Source organism: Copadichromis virginalis, linkage group LG3 (genome assembly GCF_057382275.1).
Source record: "Copadichromis virginalis isolate Kocher_CV1m ecotype Utaka linkage group LG3, C_Virginalis_male_GT1.1, whole genome shotgun sequence".
Classification (NCBI taxonomy): Eukaryota; Metazoa; Chordata; class Actinopteri; order Cichliformes; family Cichlidae; genus Copadichromis; species Copadichromis virginalis.
Window position 1 is genome coordinate 28,355,079 of NC_140620.1, and position 25,602 is coordinate 28,380,680.

Genomic DNA, 25,602 nt, shown 5'->3' on the forward strand with positions numbered 1-25,602 from the left:
ATCCCTCCATGCTCCAACAATCAGGACAAACTCTGATTTTCTGCATATAAATAAAGATTTATTCAACTTTAACACTGTAGAAAATAATAGAGTCACATTTGTGTTTACAGAGTTACAAAGTGTTTTATTGAGTTTAGTTTGAATCATTTTCTATCACAGAAAAGTTCATAGAGAATATAAATCATTTGATAACAGCTTCTCATCACAGGAATCATCTGTGTGAACAGATTCAGAGGTAAATACAGGAAATAAACAGAACAGGTACATCCATCCATTCGCTTCCGCTTATCCTTTTCAGGGTCGCGGGGGGCGCTGGAGCCTATCCCAGCTGTCACAGGGCGAGAGGCAGGGTACACCCTGGACAGGTTGCCAGTCTGTCGCAGGGCCAACACACAGGGACAGACAACCATTCACACTCACATTCACTCGCACATTCACACCTAGTGACAATTTGGATTAACCAATTAACCTATCCCCACAAGCTCCATGTCTTTGGACGGTGGGAGGAAGCCGGAGTACCCGGAGAGAACCCACGCAAACACGGGGAGAACATGCAAACTCCACACAGAAAGACCCCGGCCTGATGGTGGAATTGAACTCAGGACCTTCTTGCTGTGCAGCAACAGTGCTAACCACCGTGCTGCAGAACAGGTACAAACAGTGTATATATCACAGTAATATGCTGACTTATGAGTGTTATAGAGGAGGAGCATCACAGCAGCAACAGCTTCACCAAATGTACAAAGTAACATTCAAAGAATCTCACAGAAATGCTGCAGTTTGAACATCAACACTCAGCTACAGTTAGAGCTGAAATGAGGCTGTCTGTCCAGATGGTGGCGCTGTAAGCTCACTGTTTCCTGCTCTGTTACAGACACCTTCTTATTTTCGGTTTCTTGCAAACATCACCACAGTTTACAGACGATCCTGCAGCTTTACTTTGACCTGCTGCACTTTCAGGGATTATCACCAACATTTCACTCCTGGCTGACTCGTTTTATTATTATTGATTATTGATCAGTCGGACTTCTTTTAAACAAATTAAAATTAATAAAACGTTTCTTCTTTTTTTCTCTTTTTTTTCTTGTAGGGGAGTAGTGTTTGTGTTTCTCAGAATCAGCTGAGAATCATTCACTGAACAAACATTTTTCCATCCACGAAGTAAGAGCGTATAACATGATGTGTTTCAATACTGCATCAGAACTCGTGACAAAAACAAAGAAGGATGCTTAAATGTTGAGATAAAAACACATTTCAGGACTGAGTTGGAACAGATTTCCCTCTAAGACCTAAATAAATATCCACAGGAAGCAGCAACACTGAGTTTAAACTCTGAATAAAGATTTTATTTATTTGAAAGGTTCAAGGACGGAACTGCTCTGCTGTTTCCTCAATGCGCACTTTAAATTTTCAAAACTTCACAGCTGTGATTGGTCCAAACAAAAGCTGACGAAGGACCAGAGTCAAAATATAAAAGCTGGTTTAATAATAGTTTAATTAATGGGCTTCCTCTGGATCACTAAGAAGTCCCGACCAGCTCAGGACGTATCCTGCCTTCCGCCCAAAGACAGCTGGGACAGGCTCCAGACCCGGAATAAAGTGATAAGCGGAAGTAGATGGGTTGAAAAAAATTCTAACATGAAATCCTGCTGAGTTTTATATTTTAACATTAAAGATGTTTTAAAGGACTGAACATGAAAAATAGAAACAGCCAAATCTCCCGCGGTTTTTACTCACCAGTTTAAAGAGAGCGAGCAGCGAGCTGTCCCTGTTGTTCACATTAATAATTTAATGATCAGCTGAAGAACGAAGTGACTGTCAGCAGCAGTGAGAAAGACTCAGAGGAGGAAGAAGCTGCTGGCTAGAAATTAAAGACTGATCAGAAACACAAGAAAAACAAGTTAATGTAAAACATGAACGGCTTTGATTCACACCGAGTAAAAAGGAGGAAACACGAGAGTCGATTCATCTGGAATCAAACATTTTCTTTAAGTCCGGAAAAATAAAAAAATGTTAATACGTGAAACGAGTTTGAAGCAAAAACTTAGCTGAAGCGAAAATATGAAAATGGTTGTTAGGTAAACAGTTCCTGCTGTAAGACACGAACACATCAAATACTGCTGCTGTCTGTTCTTCTTTCCACACAAATTCTGTACACAACAGTATCCACGGACAGATTTCACAGGCTGCTGGAGGGAACAGACCACTCCCGCCTCGTCCAGTGGGCGTGGTTGTGCTTGATTATTCCCTGCCCCTCATCATTGGGCGGGGTTTCGTATAGAGCATGATGACCACGCCCCCAATGACGCCAATGGCCACGCCTTTGAACACTCAATTATATATTAGATTATATATTATATATTAGAAATTGTTATAAAATAAAACAAGCTTACCATAAAATAATCTTGTCAATATAACATATAGTAGTCCAATACAATTAACACAAAAAGTTCATGTCTGATAAACAAGTGGTTTCTATAAATATTTGACCGGAATGAAAAACATAACAACAACATAAAAAAAGTCATGTTCGTGTTACCAGAAAAATGTGTGCAGGTATAACATAAAAAACTAAGGTTAACCAAACATAACTTAATTTCGTGCAACCGATTACAATAATTTTTTTATGTTTATCCCACTGATTATTTTTTTCAGTGCAGATTTCACTGACTGAGCTGGAAGGAACAGAGTTACTTATAGTTACTAACCTCTGCTCCGCCTCAACGCCCCTTCGGGCCTAGCCATAAACCCCGCCCATGGCGTGTAGGCGGAGCAGAGGTTAGCTATATAAGTAACTCTGTTCCTTCCAACTCAGTCAGTGAAATCTGTCCGTGTTTGTTGGTGTGTGCAGAATGTGGGTATAAAGAAGAGCAGACAGCAGCAGTATGTATGTATTTGTATCTGTAACTCTGTTTTTTCATGTCAAACGTCTCTGAGAGTGTTTAAAGTGAAATCTCTGCTCTCATTATCATTAGATATAATGTTATTATTTTACCAGCTGATGTTACAGTCTAATACAGACTGTTTGCATCGTTTACTTTCAGACAGTTTGTTCTCCTTCTTTTCTCTCTCTCTCTATTTCATCCATCATCATCATTTTTATGAAGCTGAACAAGTGATGATGTCATTTCTGATTTCACTGTAATGTGAGAACTCACAGAGGCAGATTTTATGAGTTACACTTTATATTTTACTGTCAGCTTGGAGAAACGGTTTCTTTGTATTGTGATCATTCCTATAAAAGTAATGAGGTTTATATAACACTGTGTTATATTTGCATGAGGCATCATTTTGAGGTTAATTTTTTATAAGAAGAACACAAAATTTTTTATTTTCTTTCTCCTGGTGGACAAACTCTGTAACTACAAAACTGTTTCTAAATGATTTTAAGCCTGCTTTGATATTTCTGCAGTTTCTCCTTGTGTTTGTTTGCAGATCTTGAAATGAGTGAATAAAGTCAGATTTTCCTTCTTCTAGCTGTACTGACTGACCTTTGACCTCATGTGTTGATGACTCTTCACCTCTGTCTCCTCTCACAGGGAGAAGATGATCTGCAGGATCCTGCTGCTCATCATCCTCACCTCATGTGTCTCTGGTTCGTTTACAGCTTCACTTTATGAACTACAAATAAAGCTCAACAACAGATTTGTTCCAGTTCTCAGTGTGTCTGCTCCTCTCTTTCCCTCTCTGTCTCCTCAACAGGATCATTTGTAGTCAATGTGACACAGACCTGCTATCAGGCAGAGGAGAACCACAACATCACACTGGAGTGGACGTTCACCACCAGACCTGACAGATCCACCAAAACTCTCAACATCCTCTGTGAACTGATAACTGTGGTTAAACGTTTAATCCTGTATGATGTTCATGAAGGTGTTGAGGTGTCAGAGTCTCAGGATGAAAAGTTTTCAGGACGAGTCCAGAGTGACAAAGACGCCCTCAGAGAAGGACGAATCAGACTTCAACTGTCCAGACTCAGGACTGATGACTCGGGTCGGTACTTGAGTGAGGCGGAGACAGGTCATTGGTCCGGACAACATTTTTTTCTTGTTTCTCCTCCTCTTCTTTTCTCTTTTTTCTGAGCACATGATGGCTTTGAACTTTTCTTGTCCATCTTCCATTGGTTTTAATTTTTCACTCCAGTTTGAACACCCATCTCAACCCGAGGATCACCACAACATAATCTAACACACCTACACCTTAGTTCACAGATTCACTTTGTCTAGGGTGCATTTCTGAGATTTCACACAACCCAGGATTCAAATCATGAATACGTAATGGGCTTGGATTTACAACATTATGAATGAAATGTGCTCTATTTGGAAGCAGCAAGACCCCCTTCCCCTTTCGATGTGTTGTGTGTGAGACTTTAAATCATCAAACTGTAAATTTTAAATTGCTATTGATCCCTTTACCCCTAGTCTTAAGTGTATATTTATTTTCTTACTCTTATATATTGTTTGTTTACTTGCACTGCTGTAACTGGAGCCTCGTCGTCTCGTCTCTATATACTGGACTGTATGTAGCGGAGATGACAATAAAGTTTACTTTGACTTCAGCAGCGAGCAGGCGCACCGAGGGCTCTCGCGCTCACTTTTCGCGTATAGAATTTCGAAAAAACATCGGTGCAAATTATAAGTCTGTATCATGATGTCTGGTGTTTTCGTGTTTGTTGGTTTGTTTTTATTTTGTTTTATTTTGCGAGTTGGTTTTTAGATGCCGCACCAGACCGCCCTCTTCTCTCTGCGCCGCAAGCAGCAGGCGCACCTCGCAGACGAAGGGCGTCCTTACTCCCAGCAATGGGCGATAGAAAACCGATCGGAGCCTATGCCATTCCCAATATGCGCTGGCTGACGTCGGGGCAGCATGAGTGCGGGCATCTTTTTTTTTGCCGATGCCCGTGATGCCGCCCCCACCACGATGCCGCCCCGGGCACCCGCCCGTGTCGCCCGTATCTAAAACCGCTACTGGGAGACAGATTCAAAGTTCAATAAAATAACTAAATGTCTTGATGTTCCTTACTTGAAGATACAACATCCACAGTGTTACATATTTTATAAAGGAGGATCAGCACAATGACAACAGCATCACTACATAAACCAAATTTAAAGTATTTAAGGGAAGTTAACTGGACACGAATTAAGTTTTTCCTTAAAGAAAAACAATTCTAAGTAAATGTTTCAGTCCTTTTGGTCAGATGTTGGTGCAAAATTACTGACCTAGCAGACATGTCAGGTTAGAATGCTACAAACACTGACGCTGGATAAAATCTAACTGAGGACTTTCAGTTCAGTTCAGAAGAAATGTGTCATTCTTCTATAAAAGTCATAACCTCGTAAGTGCGTACAGGTCACACTTTGAATCACCTTGCTGTTGAATTGTGCTATACAAATAAACTTGCCTTGCCTTAAATTAAGCTACCAGAATTATTTTTCTGGTTAAGCTGGAGGGCGTGACATAGAGCTGACCGCCGTTTAGTGCTTCTGCGTCTTTATAACGACCATAAAAAGCTGGCTGAAACTGATGTGAAATTACTTTCAGAGCGAGCTGCCATGTTGGGTCACACTGCTTCCTGAAAAGGTTTATTCCTGTGTTTTCTCATGGCGGTCCGTTAACGTTTCTGTTCAGCTGGACCGTTTCTGCATTATCGGTGGTTTCTGGATTAAATTCTGCACCGTTAATTGGAGGTAAAGTTGTACACCGTAAACCTTCATGCTCATCGGCTGCACTCTGTCGTTTTACGGTGTCCTAGGTTTTTCTCTCTTCTTCGTCAGAGTTTGTTTTCCTTTCTTCAAGCTATACAATTAACTTTATTAACGCACAGATTACATTTATGCGGTTTTATATTATTTATATTATTGTTCTCGGTCATCCGGGTCGAGTTACTGTAAAGAGCTTGGGGAAAAAAAGGCGACTGGACTGTTATTGTAACCAAATAAACTGCTGATGCGTCTTTGTTGCGAATTTATCGAAATAAACTCAATTTCCAGTTTATGTCGCACATTTTCACTCGTCTTTGAAGGCTTAGTCTTCTTTGTTTCCTATTATTATTTGGATTCACTGAGTTACGAAGATCCTGATTATATCTGCGTAGTTTGATAAATAACGAAAGTGAAACTAAAGATGACGCCGCCATCTCCCCAGGGACAAAAACAAGCAGTATAGACAGCAGTAAAAATGCACTACATGAAACATGGAAGTAAGTTAAGGTAGTAAAAAATAAGAAGTCAGTTAGGGTTCTCTGTGTTTAAATGCAGTAATTAGTATTTAAGGAACATTTTAAATCTGATTAAATTATGTTATTGATCGGAGTCTCCTTTGTTCCATATTTCATATGTGCCAAGATCTTTTCAGTGGGTCTGGAACACAGCTGTGACTCTGAGCCATGTTGCTGTAACTGCTTGATGCATTTTGTTGAATTAAGCAAAAAAGGACGTGAAAGTTACACATAACATTATCAAAAATGCTCCGGATGATGAGTTTCTTTTTTCTGTTTTTCACCGTCCACTTTTCCCTAAAATAATTTCACGTGTTGAGATTCAGACCAAAGTCTTCTGCTTTGCCTCAGCCCGGAGTTTGTGGAGTGTGTGATCCAGCCGCTCTGGATCATTTTCTTTTATTTAATAATACAATACAATACAATGTACTATTTTAAATTAAATTAATTTTATGTATTACTTTATTTTTCCACAGTATTTTCTTCTGGATTTTTTTTAGCCACTTATGAATTTAATCACTTGTGGAATTGCCCATAAACATCTGTAAAAGCTCTTTAAAGCGCTGGTACTTTGTATCTATGTATCAGAGTATCCATATTATTGAATACACCACAACCTAATTAGAAACAAACAAATAAACAGAACACATCAACAGAAACAAACCAGATTAAAACTTGTTTCTCTCTTTGATCAGGTGACTGCAGGATTTGGCCAAAATGGAAAGGTATGACACTCAACACCACACATTACATTTCTCTGTATTAATTCTTTCCTTTTTAGTATAAGTGTTATTTATTCATACAGTGTCACAGAAAGCTTTACTCTATGATGGTTTGAAACTAAAGCTTATTTTTCCTACAGATTAAGATGCCTTTTAGGGTTATATATATTTACTAGAATAATATTTACAATGAACAACATTTCCCCTGATCTGCCTCATTATGAGATTTTCTTTAAAGAGAAAATAAAGTGTTTTTACCACCTTATCAAAACGCTTCACTATAAAAGCAGCATCAATGTGAAATCATTTCAAAAGACTGCAGTAAATATTGGACTGGTGTGTTTTTGATACACATGTGCCATATAACCTATATTATAAATCTAGAGGTGCTGGTTATTATATTAGTCTTGTTTTTAGATCCAAAGAATACCTGCCTGCCTTTAGTCTTCACGGCCATTATAAGCTGTCCTCTAACATCCATAGATTTATGTGATCTGTTTCAGATCATAGGTTTCTTGCAGTTAAGCACCAACAAAAACAGATGAAAACAGATGTCTGAAGTCTTCCTGGAAACCAGAAAAGACTGAAGTGAACCAAAATAATTTAGTGTGAAGAGCTGTAAACTATATAGACCCAGTGTTTTTTTCTTCTTCTTGTAAATAGTTTGTGCAGCATATCCTGCAGCTGAAGACTGTAAAGGTAATTTCCATCCCTGATGGTCTCCTTTTCTGCCTGCCAGGATCCATCAAAGACCAGAAACCCTGGAAACTGAACAGGAACCTGAACTCAGCTGTGTGTCTGTGAAGAGTGATCGGTCAAAGGAAGCCATCGTTGTTTTCCAAGGAAGTGGATCTCCTTCAGATGATGAGTAAGATATAACCATTTGTCTAGCAGCTGTTGTAGCTGAAGAGTAAAGAAAAAGCAAAATTATATCCCACTGAAGTTAAAAGAAGAAAATCCTCCGCTGCACATAAGTAAGATATGATTATTTCCATACATTACATATCTGCAGTAAGGAAAACCTAAAAACTGCTTTTGTTTCACTTACACCTTAAATTAAAGCTAAAAATAGATGAAAACTATTTTTGTCTAAAATGTGTCTAAAATGGTCAGTGTAAATAAAAAACAATCACATGTAGCTTCAGTAGTTTATAAAACTGAAGATTGAAAAGTGTATTTTCCTCCTTGATGGTCATTGTTTCTGTTTACCAGGACACATCATAAACCAGATGTCCCTGAACCTGAACTTGAAGCTGAACCCAGATGTGTGTCTGTAAAGAGTGATCGATCAAAGGAAGCCATCGTTGTCTTCAAAGGAAAGGGATCCCCTGCTGTTGAGAAGTAAGATTAAATGATGCCTAGTAGGAGTTATAGCTGACGTGTTTCCTTACTCCAGTCTGGTGAACTGGTGATAAAATGGTAACTTAAAGTAAGAATTGAAATATAAGGAAATCATTTTCTGTCTGAAAGATGAATTCAGTGTATCACTGTAATCCATACATGATATCAACATGAGCTTGGTATTGATCTTTCTCTTTGTAGGAACACTACTGATAAAAAATTAGTATGTGATTATTATTCTTGAGTATCAAAGAAAAGTCTTATTTTAATACTAACATTATTCAATAGTCACCTTTTGTTTATATTCATGTTTTATAGTACTTTTCAAAATCGGGTCTACAAAGTTTTTACAATGAAAAATTAAGAAACAACTATGTAAAACAAAACAAATTAGACATTTTTCCCTTTGATATTTATGGTGGTATGAAAGATGAAGAGAGAATGGCCTTTATATTGTTATTTCAAGCACTGTGAGTGTAGAATCCGCCTGCTGGTCAGACAGAGGATGAATTGAAGGCCTGCACTGTTACTCATGCAATGGTACTCTAGTAGAGTCCAAATTTTAAAAAGAGAGCTCAAGATGAACATAAATAGGTTAATTTTAAGACGTTTATAAAACAGACACACAAAGTCTAAGCTTTGATTCTTCACGTTGTCTCCATAGAGTTGTTCAGTCTGGCTCAGATGTCTCCTGCCCCCATCATGCCCCGCAACATAAAACTGACCTGAGCCAAATATTTATGGTCTGTATATGTGAAACATTTATTTATTTGTTTTTTTACTATACAGCTTAAATCAAAAAGTAGATAAAAGTAATCTGCTTTCACTAGAGCTACATTTTAAACAGAAATAAAGCCAAAGCGTTACCTTCACTTCAGGAAATTTGTTCATTTGTCATTCATTCTGTTTCAGGGGCTGGAGGACAACATTGTCACTTTTGTGAAGAATGAGCTAAAGAAAATGCAAAATCATCTAAATGCAGAATCCCCTGAAAGTCAGAGAGAAGATGTGAAAATATTGGACAGTGAAGACGAGGAGCAGAGGAGGATCATTGGAGAGGCACTTCTGCAGATCACAGTTTATTTCCTGAGGACAATGAAACTGGAAGATCTGGCTGCCTGTCTGGAGAGCAGTAAGAGGATTTCTTTTCATAAATGCACCATTTAGGAGGACAGAACTGTTGTGTGTCCTGTATAGGGATGGGTATCGTTTAGGTTTTATCCGATACCGGTGCCAAACCGGTACTTTTGAAACGGTGCCGGTGCTTAAACGGTGCTCAAACCGGTGCTTAAAGAATGGAGAACACAAAATTGGTCCAAAAACCTCTCGTGTTCAGCTGTTTTTTTGTAAAGAGATAACAATGTTAGCCTTTTCTGCAGCTATAGGGCATATATGGTATCACTCATGGCTGGAAGCAGTGCTTAAACAATGGAAAAAAACACAAACTTTGTCCAAAGACACCTCATGTTTAACTGTTTTCCACTTTTGGCAGCACGGTGGCACGGTGGTTAGCACTGTTGCCGCACAGCAAGAAGGTCCTGAGTTCAATTCCACCGTCAAGCCTGGGTCTTTCTGTGTGGAGTTTGCATGCTCTCCCCGTGTTTGCGTGGGTTCCCTCCAGGTACTCCGGCTTCCTCCCACCGTCCAAAGATGTGCAGCTTGTGGGGATAGGTTAATTGGATAATCCAAATTGCCATTAGGTGTGAATGTGCGAGTGAATGTGAGTATGAATGGTTGTCTGTCTCTGTGTGTTGGCCCTGCGACAGACTGGCGACCTGTCCAGGGTGTACCCCGCCTCTCGCCCTATGACAGCTGGGATTGGCTCCAGCGCCCCCCGCGACCCTGAAAAGGATAAGCGGTAGCGAATGGATGGATGATGTATTTTAGCCTTTTTGGCCTGGGTGAAGGGAGTATCTGCCATTAAACAAGAAGACAGCCGCATGTAACTACTACGGTGTTTGCTAGTTCACCTTACTTGCATTAATGTAATAACGTGGTTAGCCTACTCAATGTAAAGTATACACGAACAACATTAAGCTACTCACGCAGAGAAGAACGGCTGCTGCTGCCATCATCATCCATCATCATTTCTGCTACACTTGCAGGGCTAGGGGCCAGGACTCTACTCTTCGGGTTTTTGGGGGATGTTGCTAACTCCGGGTCCAATAACAGGCAACCCACCCGCAGTAGATGTGCTCGGTGTGAGGTCTCGCAGCAAGCTATCAAATACGCTGCATTTTTCGGCTTAAAAAAAAAAACACTATGCGTCGCCAGGTGTTTCATCGGATTCGAGGTGTTACCTCCTTTGACAGTATCACAGTATCAGCTTAAAGCACTTGTTGCAGGCTGCTGAGTTTGCATATTTTGCTGTGAAGTACAGCCAGACTTTTGACCGCTTCGCCTTGGGCATTTTTAATCTGTAGCTCTGCTCTAAAAGAACGTACGTACCTGGACCCGCCTACTATCCTCGGAAACGTAAAATGATTGGCTAGAATTCAAATTGTGTGACATCTCAGGAAAAAAAACAAGCACCGAAATAAAGCACTGAAATGTGCGCTGCTTTTCGGTCTGGTTACTACCCTTTATGCCATCATGGCACCGGATACTGGTACCCATCCCTAGTCCTGTATATTCAATACTTTAATAAAAATATATAACATTCTTACGATACTTTTATAAAAGAAATTATGGACTAACATTTATATTTGAATTTCTCTTTTTTTGCTTAGAAAACCCTTATTCAGGTTGTAGGTGTGAGCTTAAGTCTACCCTAAAGAAGAAGTTTGAGTGTGTGTTTGAGGGGATTGCTAAACCAGGAAACGCAACCAATCTGAATAAGATCTACACAGAGCTCTACATCACAGAGGGAGGAACCGGAGTGGTCAACACTGAACATGAGGTCAGACAGCTTGAAATGTTTTCCTGGAAACCAAACAGACCAGAAACAACAATCAGGTGTGAAGACATATTTAAAGCTTCAACTGGAAGAGACAAACCAATCAGAACAGTTCTGACCAAAGGAGTGGCTGGCATCGGGAAAACATTCCTGACACAAAAGTTCACTTTGGACTGGGCTGAAGACAAGACCAACCAGGACATCCAGTTCATGTTTCCATTCTCATTCAGAGAGCTGAATTCACTGAAGGATAAAAAGTTCAGCTTAGTGGGACTTATTCATCACTTCTTTACTGAAATCAAAGAAGCAGGAATCTGTAACTTTAAAAAGTTCAAAGTTGTGTTCATTTTTGATGGTCTGGATGAGTGTCGACTTCCTCTGAACTTCCACATCACTGAGATCCTCACTGATGTTACAGAGTCCACATCAGTGGATGTGCTGCTGACAAACCTCATCAGGGGAAAGTTGCTTCCTTCTGCTCACATCTGGATAACCACACGACCTGCAGCAGCCAATCAGATCCCTGCTGAGTATATAGACATGGTTACAGAGATCAGAGGGTTCACTGACCCAAAGAAGGAAGAGTACTTCAGGAAGAGACTCAGAGACAAGGAAGAGGCCAACACCATAATCTCTCACATCAAGACATCACGAAGCCTCCACATCATGTGTCACATCCCAATCTTCTGCTGGATCACTGCTACAGTTCTAGAGAGTTTGTTAAAAACCAAACAGGCTGGAGGAAAGCTGCCCAAGACACTGACTGAGATGTACATTCACTTCCTGGTGGTTCAGACCAAAGTGAAGAACATCAAGCATGATGGAGGAGCTGAGACAGATCCTCTCTGGAGTCTAAAGAGTAAGAAGATGATTGAAGCACTGGGGAAACTGGCTTTTCAGCAGCTGCAGAAAGGAAACCTGATCTTCTATGAAACAGACCTGACAGAGTGTGGCATTAATGTCAGAGAAGCCTCAGTGTACTCAGGAGTGTTCACACAGATTTTTAAAGAGGAGGGGGGACTGTACCAAGAGAAGGTTTACTGTTTTGTCCATCTGAGCATTCAGGAGTTTTTAGCTGCTCTTCATGTCCATCTGACATTCACCAACTCTGGTATCAACCTGCTGAAAGAAGAAGAAACAGCCTCAGTGCAGACTGGAGAATCTTCAGTAAGACATTTCTACCAGAGTGCTGTGGACAAGGCCTTAAAGAGTCCAAATGGACATCTGGACTTGTTTCTTCGCTTCCTCCTTGGTCTTTCACTGCAGACCAATCAGGATCTCTTACAAGGCCTGCTCACACAAAAAGGAATCAGCTCACAGATAAATCAGGATATGGTCAAATATGTTAAAGAAAGGATGAATGGCACTCTCTCTCCTGAGAAAAGCATCCATCTGCTCCACTGTTTAAATGAATTGAATGATGACTCTGTAGTGAAAGAGGTCCAGCATCACCTGAGTTCAGGACACCTGTCCAAAGTTGATCTCTCTCCTGCTCAGTGGTCAGCTCTGGTCTTCATCTTACTGTCATCAGAAACAGGTGTGGATGAGTTTGACTTGAGGAAATATTCAGCTTCAGAAGAGGCTCTTCTGCAGCTGCTGCCAGTGGTCACAGCCTGTAAGAAAGCCCAGTAAGTATCCAGTTTAAGCCTTTCAAGAGATTACTTTAAAGTGCTTCTTTTAAGAGTTTGGAAAGTTCTCTGATATTTACGTTTCCAGGTTGAGTGGCTGTAACCTCACAGAGAGAAGCTGTGAGGCTCTTTCCTCAATTCTAAGTTCTCAGTCCTCCAGACTGAGAGAGCTGGACATGAGTAACAACAACCTTCAGGACTCAGGAGTGAAGGTGCTTTGTGTTGGACTTGGGAGTCCACACTGTATGCTGGAAACTCTCAGGTTAGCTGATTCTTTGTTTAAGAAAATGTGGGTATTTCACAACAACTGTCGTTATTTTATAGATTTTAAGATGTTGTTTCTGTTCTGTTGTAAGCTCTGAAAGAGAACAGTAGAGTAGAAATGAAACACACACTTCACAAATCAAAAAAACTATAACTTTATTTATGATTTAGTGTAGATTTATTCCAAACGGCTCTCATATTTTCGAATGTGTAACATACAGACGATTTGTCACATAGCATCGGTATGTTACGTTTTTGGATGAGAACGTGTCCGTCATAGTAAAAAAGACAGAAAATAATTATGTTTTTTGTTGTTTTTTTTTAATTTGAGTACAGAAAAGCCAGTTAGTGTGTTTTTAACAACTTTAACTAGAATCAGAATCTGTTAGTTCGACTGTACATCATCAAATTCAGAGCAGTTCCTAACAATGATGTGACATGTTGTATGTTTGAAGGCTGTCAGGCTGTCAGATCACAGGAACAGGCTTCCCCTCTCTGGACACAGCTGTGCGCTCCAATCCCTCCTATTTGAAAGAGCTGGACTTGAGCTATAATCATCCAGGAGACTCAGGAATGAAGCTTTTGTCTGATCTAAAGAAGGATCCACATGTGAAACTGGACATACTCTGGTAGGAAAACAGGAAATACAACTGGAAATATATTTTTTCTCCAACATATTGTAACAAAGAGCAGATATTTTGAATTTTTGATTTGTTTAACCCCAGTTATGACAGGTGCCTTTGTGATGGTTCTGGTTCTGTGACACAGGGTTTTGAGGGTTTTTTTTTTTTTTTTTTTTGCTGCTTCCTGTTGTGTACCCATGTCCTTTGTGCTCCACACAGTCACAGCCATACCTCCCTGTTTTTAGTCAGACGAGGCGCCAGGGTTTCCATTTTCACGAAGAAGTCATCTGTGGGTGTGGGCACACCCGGGGAACACAGATTAACAGAAACTAATTGATGAGACAGGAAGCAAACACACATGAGATGAGGAACTTTCAAAATAAAACAGGAATTAAGAGTGTACTGACTGTGACAGAGACACATGAACCTGACCGAGACAGAAAGGTAGACAAACATGGAGACAGAGGAATACAAACACAAAGACAGAGACTCAAGGAGTGACACAGGGAAAGCAGGGAACAAACTGAAACTCCAGGAATCAAAATAAACAATCACTATAACCAGGAATATGAAAGAGCAGAAACAAAAATAAGCACAACTGCATAATAAGTAATGAAGAAACCCAGGAACACTAAATCAAAGACGCCTACCCTAAAAACTTTCAATTATAAAAATATGAGAATAATAAAGATCAGTCAGAACTTAGAGTCCAAACACAAACGCTGGATCGAAGCCCCAGGACTATATGACAGGGTCGGCAGCAGTTCAAATGAACTGGAGGGGCAATTAACTTTGAAAGGTTGACATTTGACTCTTTTTGCCATCTCAAATAAAAAAAAAAGCAATGTATATTTGCAACTATACAGTCACAGTATACTCAGAAGGAAATATATCCATGGTTAAAATAAGTACAAAAATATCTGTGTTAGACTGTAGAAGCAAGAGACAAGCTGTACACACATGTTCTCTCAATGAACTCACCACACACAGCTGACTTTGAAGACAATATCTTCAGCATATTCACATGATGATGAATGAAAGACTTTCCATGATGCTCATGCTTCCCTGCCCTGTTATTCCCACTGACACTTCTGGTAGAAACATCTCATAAACAACAGGAGAAAGACTCAGACTGAGTTTAGAGGTTGCACAGGGTGATATGTTTGCTCAGATTTTGAAAGGTATTGGACAATCTCCAAAAGTTGATTCTGTTCATCTGGACGTAGCGTTTTTGTGGGAGAAACGTTTCGTCACTCATCCAAGTGACTTCTTCAGTCTCAGCTGACTGCAGGTTTCCCCAACCTTATAAACAGTACATTTGCATAATGACTGAAACCAGCCCACTGAAGGAACAATGGGCTGGGAGGACAATGTGACAGTTATGTTGTGACTGGTCAGAATTAGCCAACAAAAGTTAATACATGTTTTATTATTCATGTTTTCTTCGTCTTCGTCTTCTTCGTCTTCATAATGGATTGCATTTATATAGCGCTTTTCTACGCACCCAAAGTGCTTTACAATTCCACTATTCATTCACTCAAATTCACACACTTTTAACCCTTTCACATATAGTGGTCACAACAGTGGACAGCTATTCAAAGGCTATTTTCTTGTATTTGTGTCAGTGTACATGGTATACTGGCACTAGTACATTCACGTTGTTGTAAAAAGCATGATAATATATTAAGTAATCCAACGTATTCAGAATACGTTACTGTCATTGAGTAACGTAACGGAGTACGTTACAGAATACATTTTGGGGCATGTATTCTGTATTCTGTAATGGAATACGTTTTAAAAGTAACCTTCCCAACACTGTCCCCCACCAATGCTGGGGCAACAGTGACAAAGACAGAAACAGACTCAGACCCAAATAACTTGAAGCCTGAACACAGCAGTCTTTTCTCAAAATGTTTTGTTCTATATATTGATTTGTTTTGTGTTGCACTGAATAACTAAGCAACTGAAACATCCTCACACATGTTAACAGAGACAGAACATAGTATTTGAAGCACATTGTTTATTGTAGTGACAGAAACACAGGGAGGCAGAAAATAAAGCAGACTGAAACCAAGAAATGCTGCTGCAAGAAAGTATGAAACCAATACAGAATATGGAGAATAATCAAAAATTCAAAACCAGAAAAAACCCAAACATCCCAAAACTCCAAACTCTGAGTCTAAAACCCAGGGATCATGACATTATGTAACCCTGTTTCATTGTCCCCTCCAGATTTATTTTCCTCCCTTGCCAATGTTTAGGCTCAGATTGTCTTCCCAGACTGACTCTCAGTCTGGAGCTTACTGTGTACCTTTATGCCAATAAATGCAGAACCACTGTAAGCTTTGAAACAGGATTTTGACTTTCCTGGTGCCAAATAAAAGTGAAGTAAGTACTTGCATTTCATGCGGTGCAGATACAGTCATGTGAAAAAGTAAGAATTCTTCTTAAGTTATTCAATTCCTACTCATTGTTGAGGTGATCCTACAGGGGTGCACTGTTTTATACAGTGTTATTTATACAGGATCTTTTTTTTTACACGTCTTCAATGTCCTCAGGTTGTATTTAGGTAATTTAAGAACCTAATACAGACCTGATAATTAAAAGAAACGTGCTTACGATACATAAAAACAAAAATCCAACCTTAGAACTAAATGAGAAACTATGATCATTTTCAATTTATTGTGAGATAAAATAAAGTGCAAGCTTATTTCTCTAGAAGAGATGAATCAGAGAATATAAAGGCCATGTTTTCACACTAAAAGATGATGTGCTTATTTCAGTGTGGAGCCTCAAGGAGTCCAGTGGATGAGACCAGGTCTAAGAAAATGTAAGTGTTTTTGATTTACTAGCTGTATTTACATCATTTTTTCACACATTATATGCATCTCTGCTAAATATCTTTTATCATATATTTTATAAAAAATTGTTTCAGTTATTTAATTCCACAACTAAAAACCCATTTTTGATACACTCTTAAAACATCACAAAGTTTTGCATACTGGTTTTTCTTCTTCATAAACTAACGTGAAAACCAATTAAACCCTTTCTTCATTATCTGGTGAAGAAACGTGGCCACATAGTTAACTAGAATTTTCTATTCAGATATAATTTTGCTAGTGGTAAGATTGGCATGGCTAGAGGAACAGCTGTAACAGCGCCAACCTCGTGATTAGTTTATAATATTTGGTGCGAAATCAAAGTTACCAGAGAGGGGGGGGGGGGGGGTAGATTAATTAAATTATTGATCTACTTTGAACAGAATTTGGCTTCATGAGTCAGGTTGTAATTCATCTGTGTTAACTAGCATTAGCTAATGTACCGATGATCAGATTTGAGAATGAAGACAGAAAAATCTTTCCATAAATCAAATACACTGCTGATGCTGACTGATTCTGACGATGACCTGATTTTTGACTGAAAGGCAAATGTAAAGTTTGGCTCTGTTAACACTAAACTACCAAGGAGAATATTTTTACCCATCAGCATTTTAAAAATCCTGTCACCACAGGAGATATTTTCACTGTGTAGAAATCAGTGTAAAACAACTCTGGCACTCCTAGTTGCCTAGCAACACATTTACATGCATTTTGATGTGCACATAAAATGAAAATAATCAAATCACATAACATCACTTTGATGTTTGTGTTTAGTGTTGGTGGTGCACCTTAGACGTGAACTGAATGTGAATGCAAAGCCTCTATAATAATAGTTATATGTTCATATATATTCCAGTCACTTCCCTTTTGAATTAATTATTGTTGATAATTTTGAATTTTAAGATTTTTTTTCTATTTTTCATTCACACTCATCATCACACTGCCTGCATCCTTGAATGTTTAAGCAATAGAACACAAAATATGAGGACCACATTTACTGTTACACATTGGCTATAATTAATTATTTGCTATATACACTGTGTCTTATTGTCCCTTTTAGATTTCTGTGATCTGACGCTGGATTCAAACACAGCACACAAGAACCTCAAACTGTCTGATGGAAACAAGGAGGTGACACATGTGGAAGAAGATCAGCTGTATCCTCATCATGATCATAGGTTTGATCACTGGCCTCAGCTGCTGTGTACCAACAGTCTGACTGGTCGCTGTTACTGGGAGGTCGAGTGGAGAGGAGAGGTTCATGTTGCTGTAGCTTATGGAAGAATCAGACGGAAAGGAGATGGTGATGAAAGCAGATTTGGAAGGACTTACCAATCCTGGAGTCTCTACTGCAGTGATGACAGGGGTTACTATGCAGGTCACAATTACATAGCAAGAGCCATCCCTCTGCTCTCCTCACCTCTCTGTCACAAAGTAGCAGTGTATGTGGACAGTTCTGCAGGAATTGTGTCCTTCTACAGTGTCTCCTCTGATAAACTGATCCACCTGCACACCTTCAACACCACCTTCACTGAACCTGTATATGCTGGGTTTAGGGTGAAGCCTGACTCTAGTATCCACCTCTGTGCTGACTCAGAATAATGAACTTACTGTGCAGAGAAATATTCTCACATTGGTGTTTCACACTTTTTCTCACTTAAATATTATGAACCTTAAATATATCAGGTAAACTGTCTGATACGTTGTACATATATTGGCTTGGTTTGTAGCCCCGAGTTGTTGAATGAGATTCTCCTGAAAAAATCATCTTATTGTCTTTGGTGCCTATTTTTTAAGAGCACTTGTCAGTTTCTATTATGCGTCACAGTTTAAATAGGAAAGAGGAACTTTACTTTAAAATCTGTTGCATTACTATTATCAACTATTATATTTGTTCCATTATACACATTTTAATAATGTTTAGACTGATGGATGAAATCCTTGGAACAGAAAATGTAGACATTTTAGATGTTGATGAGTTAGACTTTGTGAGGAGGAGAGCTGCAGGCTTCAGATTTTGTGTTTAGGCTTAATTTCTTACATTGCATTACTATACATTTGTGTTTCTCTCTCTTGTTATGCAAATTAATTAACATTTCACTACAATTAATTCCTGGAAAAAGGCGATATCACCACCATGTGACCAGTTTTCATAACAATTGATCCAAATGGTTCTGGATCCAAAAAAAATTTATTAATTTCTGATGATCTAAATGTAGCTTTAAATACTACTGACACGAGTGCACCTTATGGAGGTTGTAACTGGAGGCCTTGGAGACATCTCTCTTCATTTCATATTCAGTAAAAACAGTCTGACTTGTAGATGACCTCCAGTCTGTGTTTCTCGACTGATCTAAGGAGCTTGGAAAGAAAAGCGTCTGGACTTCTTAAAGTTACTACGATGACCTGGATGACTGAGAACCTTCACAGACATATTTCTCGACTGATCAGAAACTGTTTTTCAATCTCAGATTTGGTTTTTATTCTGTGTGAAAAACACAATCCTGATTTGTAACAGGAAAGGGAAGGTGAAGACAAAAGAAATAAGATGTAAACAGTAGGATTTTTTTCTTGTTGACGAAGGTGTTTTTACTTCTCCAGTGTATAAATGTGTGTAATTAATTTTAAACCTTTGTCAGTTTAAATATTCTCCAACTGAATTTAAAAACAGCTGTTTTTAAATAAATTTTAATAAAGGACTGTTTGTCTGGTACTATGTTGCACTGTTTATATGAAACACTAAAATGAAACTGTTTATATGTGTATAAACTGTACACTGTATCCAGAGAGTCAAAAACAAAAACGGAGGAAAAACAGACAGGAAGATATTTTTAAAGCATCTTTGTAAACATTTATACAACAAGTGTATATTTTCTGTACAGTATATGAGGGGAAAAGCGAGAAGCAAAAAGACTCGTTCCAACTTTCATTCTATCAGTTTCTCCTCTCATCACATAAATACCTGAGCAGTGACAGAGACCGCGACTGCAGCATTTCTCATCAGAACACAAAATACTGAGAACCATCCACACTTTTGTGGGACTTCAGATCTCGTCCAGCATAATTCAAAGCCTTGTTGATAACAATAATATAAATTGTGTGGTGTGAAGTTGTGGAGAGTTGCAGGGTTGTAGGTCAAAGAACTAGTAGGGGAACACTCCCGCTTTGATCGTTTCTGCTCTTCTTCTCTTTTTTCTAAACTGAGCACCTGATGGTTTTGAACTTTTCTTGTCCATCTTTTATTGGTTTTAATTTTGCACGCCAGTGAACACCCATCCCCCAACCCGAGGATCACCACAACATAACCTAACAGACCTTAGTTCACAGATTCGCTTTGTCTAAGATTTATTTCTGGGATTTCACACAACCCAGGATTCAAATCATGAATACATAAATGGCTTGGATTTACATCATTATGGATGAAATGTGAAATATTTGGAAGCAGCCGCCCCTGTCCCCTTTCGACTCTAAATTATAAATTTTAAATTGTTATTGATCGTCGTCTCGTCTCTATATACTGGACTGTATGGAGCGGAGATGACTTTGTTTGACTTCAGCAGCGAGCAGACACACCGAAGGCTCTCGCACTCACTTTTCGCGTTGAAATTTCAAAAAAGAAATTATAAGTCTGTATCATAATGTCTGGTGTTTTCATGTTTGTTGGTTTGTTTTTATTTTGCGAGATGCTGCTCCAGTCAATCAGAGAATCCCCCGCCGCCCTGCCCTCTCCTCCCTGTGCCACAAGCGGCAGGCGCACCTCGCAAACGGAGGGCGCCCTTACTCCCAGCAAATGGGCGATAGAAAACCAATCGGTGCCTATGCAATCCCCAAAATGAGGTGGCATGATGTTGGGGAAGTATGGGTGCTAGCAGCTTTTTTTTGCTGGTGCCCACGATGCCGCCCTCCACCACAATGTGCCCTGGGCAACCACCCATGTCACCCAAAAACTACTATTGACTGTCTGAATAGAAAACGGGATTTCTACTCATCTAATAATAGATGTCAGAAGACTTCATCAGATCAATCAGTGGAAACAGTTTGATCAACAATGTAAACGAGACTGTTGGAGTTCACTTTAATAACATGATGGACAGAATAATGAGACACGATCCACAAAATCATGAACTTCATGGAAGTCTGTTCATTCAAAAGGAAACTTTATCAAACTGTCACTTTTCAGTCAGAAGATGAAATTTGCTCCATGTTCACTTTACTGATGAGAATCATGTCGACCTCACAGACCTCGTGTATCTGATAGGTATTAATGTTAAACATTAACTGTGTATTTGTATAATATATACAGTGTATATGATGGATTTAGCTAGTCATTATGCAGAGACATGAAAACCTGCAGATCCTGCAGAGTTTGTGGGAAATCCAATCCAGCACTGACCCTTGTATTCATGTTCAAATATCAGTAAATGTGCCATAAATGTTTCCTGTGTTTTCTGCAGTTTCTTCAGTTTAAACATTTTCTACATTATTGTTGCTCCAGCTCAGCACATAGTGAGTTTACAGCTGTTTGTATTTTATACATGTGCTTTTGAGAGTGCTTCACTGATATTTTTTTTCCTGAAAAACCTAAAAAACAATACATTTATAAGCAACAAAGTGCGCAAAACGTTAGGTGTAAATGGTAAATGGCCTTTATTTGTATAGAGCTTTTCTAGTCCCTAAGGACCCCAAAGCGCTTTACACTACATTCAGTCATCCACCCATTCACACACACATTCACACACACATTCACACACTTGTGTAGCAAACATTATAAGACAACAGATGAAAGTAACCTTATTGCTGACTTTGGCGTATTTACATTGACATATTCATTAATATTCCATTTCCATTGAAATCAAATGTGATTTTTAATTTTTCTAACTATATTAGAATATTCAGTAAGTAAACTAAATAATCTGGCAATTGACAGTTCATGTAAGAGGACAGCTAATGTTATCATGTTTTTGATGTTGTCTTGTAAATGTTTAATGGACATACAAGAGCCCACCTTTCATTTTATATTTGATTGATTTGATAACTTGCAAATGGTCAACAATCAGTGAATCATTTAAGATCAATCAACTGCACATCTTATTCAATAAGTAGCCTTTAAGCTACAGTGTATCTGGTGTACAAAGTGTACAAAGCTTGTGCCAAAACATAGTTCCATTTAGTGAGGCCAGTTGTTGTAGCAGAATCAGTTAAAGGTTTTTAGAGCACCAAAAGAAGTTTTTGGTGGTCTGTGAGCCAACAATGGTGGATTATGTGCTGATGTAGCACAGTGTCCACCTGATCCCTGGTTTCAGCATTCAGGCTTTGCAGGATTAACATCACCGAAGAACCTGAGATTAAAAACCTAAACCTGTTATGTATTTTTGTTGTTTTTTTTCCTATCAGCCTACCTTTCTGACATGTCTGCCCAATGTGATGTTTGTGTAAAGTTGGTCAGAAGGTTCCTTTGTAAGTGCGCATGCGCCATTAGCGTGCTGCCTGCTGTAACCCTAATTTCCTTCGGGATTAATAAAGTATTCTGATTCTGATTCTGAATGTTGACAAAACAAAAGAGATGATTGTTGACTTCAGGAGAGCACGGAGAGATCACTGCCCACTTAACATCAATAGATCCTCTGTGGAGGTTGTCAAGAGCACCAGATTCCTTGGTCTCTACCTGGTGGAGAACCTCTCCTGGTCCCTCAACACCAGCTCCATAACCAAAAAGCCCAGCAGCGTGTCTACTTCCTGCAGAAGCTGAGGAAAGCCCATCTGCCATCATCCATTCTTACCACCTTCTACAGAGGGACTGTCGAGAGCATCCTGAGCAGCTGCATCACTGCCTGGTGTGGTAACTGCACCATATCAGATTGCAATACCCTACAATGGATAGTGAGAGCAGCTGAGAAGATCATTGGAGCCTCTCTTCCATCCACCAAGGACACTTTCAGCACCCGCTCCATCTGCAACGCCACCAGCACCATGGAGGACCTCACACACACTTTTCACCCTGCTGCCTTCTGGAAAGAGGTACCGGAGAATTCGGGCCCTCACTGCCAGACTATGGAACAGTTTCTTCCCCCAAGCCGTCAGACTCCTGAACACTCAGTGACTGGACACACACACACACACACACACACACACACACACACACACACACACACACACACACACACACACACACATCCATTGCACTGTCTTGTGTCTGTGTCGCCCTGTTCTGTCTAGTGTTGCACTGTCTTGTCTTGTTTTCTTAGCAGTTTTTTGCAGATTGCACTTTACGTAGTCCCGTGTTTTTCTATTATATGTCATATGTAGCACCAGGGCCTCGGAGAAAAGCTGTCATTTCACTCTGTACTGTACGACTGCACATGGTAATGACAATAACAGACACTTGACACTTGGCAGAGTCTGCAGCCACAGTTTCAGTGCAGCTCACCAGCACATGAAGACTTAATGGTCGTCTATGATCCAAATCATGATCATTGTTCTGTGCACACTTTCAGCTACAAGATGTAAAATTGTCTGTTGACATCAGAGTGAAGTGTGTTGTTTTGTTACTCCAGTAACATGTTTAGATGTTTGCAGGCTGAGGAGTTTATCTGTACCCGTCCTTGTGTTTCTCCGTCTCTGGCAGCTGTCTCTACGAACCATGAGCTCCTCTCTACGAACCTGGAAGAACATGTGAAGTTTTTTCTGTTGATTTCACCCGGTGCATTTCACTCACTGACCTGCAAGATAAAAACAAAATATCACTGTAATGGATTTTCATTTCATCAGAGCTCACAGATAAGTTGAGCATTAGCCAACAGGGGGCGTTTCTCACCAGAAAATAAATGAGGCAAAATTAAACAGGTCATGTGATCGGTGTTCTTTAAAAGTTCCTTTCAGACTCACTGGTTTATTTGAAAGTTACAGGTTAGTGCAGGATAAACAGGTTAGTTTGCTGCACTGTGATGGACTTAACAGAATAGTGTCCCAGATAGGAAACATTGAAACTATGTTGAGTCAATATCAGGTGATGTCATTGAATCAACGTTGAAGTGTGACGTTGACCTAACGTCACTCTTGCACCTTTTTTTAATGTTGAAACAACGTCAGGTTTTGATGTTGAATCAATGTTGAAACCTGACATTGATTGAACGTTATATTTTCTAATACTGTTGACATTGAAACAATGTCAGATTCTGATATTGAAACACTGTTGAGCTATGGTGTTGATTTTCCACCTCTTTCGCACAGTTGCTTTTTATTAAAACAACAGTTAAATCATGACTGGAAATCTACCTTTCTTTATAGGTATTTTAACCAATACTAAACTACTGCATGTTTCCATCAATACTTAAACCACCTAAACACATAATTGTACTTATTCCTTAAATTGGACACCCTTTATTGTCATGGTCGGACGGTCCTTCCCGGGGCGACCTGCCTGTGTGTTTATGTGTGTGCTTCTCTCTCTCTCCTCCTCCACCCAGTGTCTGACACACCCGCACCTAATTTGCCACCCAGCTGTCACTGAGTGTTTTGTGACGTCCTGCTTAGCTTTAGCCGGCTAGCTTCCTCACCTGTTGTTTATAGGAGGAAGAGATATGGAGGTTGGAGAGAAGGAGCCCGTGGATTAAGCTATTGGAGGAGAACACACACTCTGAGAATCACTTTGGAAACTCACCTGCGCACTACTGGGAGTTTGGAGAAGATCACTGTTGGACTTTGCACTTCACTTTGTGTTTTGAAACTGTTTTTGGGCACTGTAAATAAACGCACTGTGTACTTTGCATCCAGAGCTCCGCGACTGAGTCCGTACTTTCCCATTACCCGTGACAGCTTCATGTCCTGAGCATTGTGTTTTCCTTTTTTCTATGTAGTGCTTAGCAACTACTCAGTAGAGTATTTAATTTAGATTGACTTGAGGCATGATTTGATGGCATAGTTCAGTTTTGAATTGTTTGGCGGTGAAAGTTTGGTTTTGTGAATGCAGCTTGAAATTTGGGTTTTGTGTTCACAGTGTGGGGAAAAGGAGATCAGCTTTCCAGGAATGTGTCTTAGAATTAATCTCTCCTTTCAGGCACATTAATGATTACGGCTGTGAATTCAATCCCAGGATAACAGGAGCCTGAATTAACATAAGTCATGTTACACATCACACATCACTTCCTGTAATTAAAGCAGCTCAGAGTCTTTTGTTGATGTGACTGATGATTCGCTCTGATCCAAAGTTGGTCCTGCACAGAGAATCCTGTCAGTCCCAGTTTGTTTTTCTGAGACACTCAACATCGCTACATCAGCATAGAGGTGTCGTTGGCTTAATTTCTTTCTCAACATGAAGCAGCAACACTGCAGTTCAAACACTGAATATAGTTTTTGTTTATGTGAGAGGTTTAAGGGCTGAACTGCTCTTGTATTTCCTCAATGTGCACTTTAAATTTCCTCAAACTCCACCGATCCAAACAAAACCGACGCAGAAGCAGAGTCAAAACACTGAAACTTTAATACGTTTAATAATAGTTGGATTAATTAATGTGCTTCCTCTCTGATCGTCATTCTGTCATCTATAACCTGCTGGACCATTAAAGATCTGGATCATTAAGAAGTCCAAACAGGAAACATGAAATTTGTTAACGAATGCCTCGTCATAGGGGTCAAAGGTCATCAGCCATGCTGGTCAGACACAGATGGAGACCGTTCACATTTAACATTTGGGACCATCTTACAGCAGAGATCCAGGTCACCATCAAACTCCATAACATGTGACTCATGGATCAGAAATCACCATGACGACAAGTGGCTCATCTGAGGTGTCAAAGTCTCAGGATGAAACGTTTTCAGGACGAGTCCAGAGTGACAAAGACGCCCTCAGAGAAGGACGAATCAGACTTCAGCTGTCCAGACTCAGGACTGATGACTCGGGTCTGTACATGTGTGAGGTCAACACGGATTATGGCTTCAGATCTGACAGATGTCGACTAAACGTCAGTGAGTTGAAGGTTTCAGTGAAAGTTATTTAATGAATGTGAGCGACTCAGATGTTTGTGTCTCTGCAG

The 25,602-nt window shown here is 39.6% G+C and overlaps 3 protein-coding genes and 1 long non-coding RNA gene across 5 annotated transcripts in view; all 4 read left to right on the forward strand.

The window, feature by feature from the left end:
- Nucleotides 1-3,513: 3,513 nt before the first annotated feature.
- LOC146713912 (uncharacterized) overlaps nucleotides 3,514-25,602 on the forward strand; it is a gene marked incomplete at its 5' end in the record, with an annotated part of 29,908 nt that continues 7,819 nt past the window's right edge. The window contains 3 exons of the mRNA XM_085439208.1: nucleotides 3,514-3,595; nucleotides 3,703-3,881; nucleotides 25,357-25,545. Of these exons, the coding sequence (XP_085295334.1) occupies nucleotides 3,514-3,595; nucleotides 3,703-3,881; nucleotides 25,357-25,545 (450 nt within the window). The remainder of the gene's footprint in view (nucleotides 3,596-3,702; nucleotides 3,882-25,356; nucleotides 25,546-25,602) is intronic.
- Nucleotides 5,497-7,808, forward strand: LOC146713913 (uncharacterized). The gene is made up of 3 exons (XR_014918755.1): nucleotides 5,497-5,687; nucleotides 6,913-6,942; nucleotides 7,679-7,808. It is a non-coding gene; the product is annotated as an uncharacterized LOC146713913 (long non-coding RNA).
- LOC146713914 (protein NLRC3-like) lies at nucleotides 8,224-19,269 on the forward strand. The gene is made up of 8 exons (XM_085450525.1): nucleotides 8,224-8,280; nucleotides 8,945-9,023; nucleotides 9,193-9,412; nucleotides 11,010-12,804; nucleotides 12,893-13,066; nucleotides 13,524-13,697; nucleotides 16,475-16,521; nucleotides 17,631-19,269. The coding sequence occupies exons 2-8, from the start codon at nucleotides 9,021-9,023 to the stop codon at nucleotides 18,170-18,172; spliced, it is 2,955 nt and encodes a 984-aa protein (XP_085306651.1). The 5' UTR covers nucleotides 8,224-8,280; nucleotides 8,945-9,020; the 3' UTR covers nucleotides 18,173-19,269.
- Nucleotides 8,224-25,602, forward strand: part of LOC146713915 (uncharacterized) — a 163,307-nt gene continuing 145,928 nt past the window's right edge. For both annotated transcript variants that reach the window (XM_085450582.1, XM_085450583.1), the window contains exon 1: nucleotides 8,224-8,280. The gene's annotated coding sequence lies outside the window, so the exon portion shown is untranslated. The remainder of the gene's footprint in view (nucleotides 8,281-25,602) is intronic.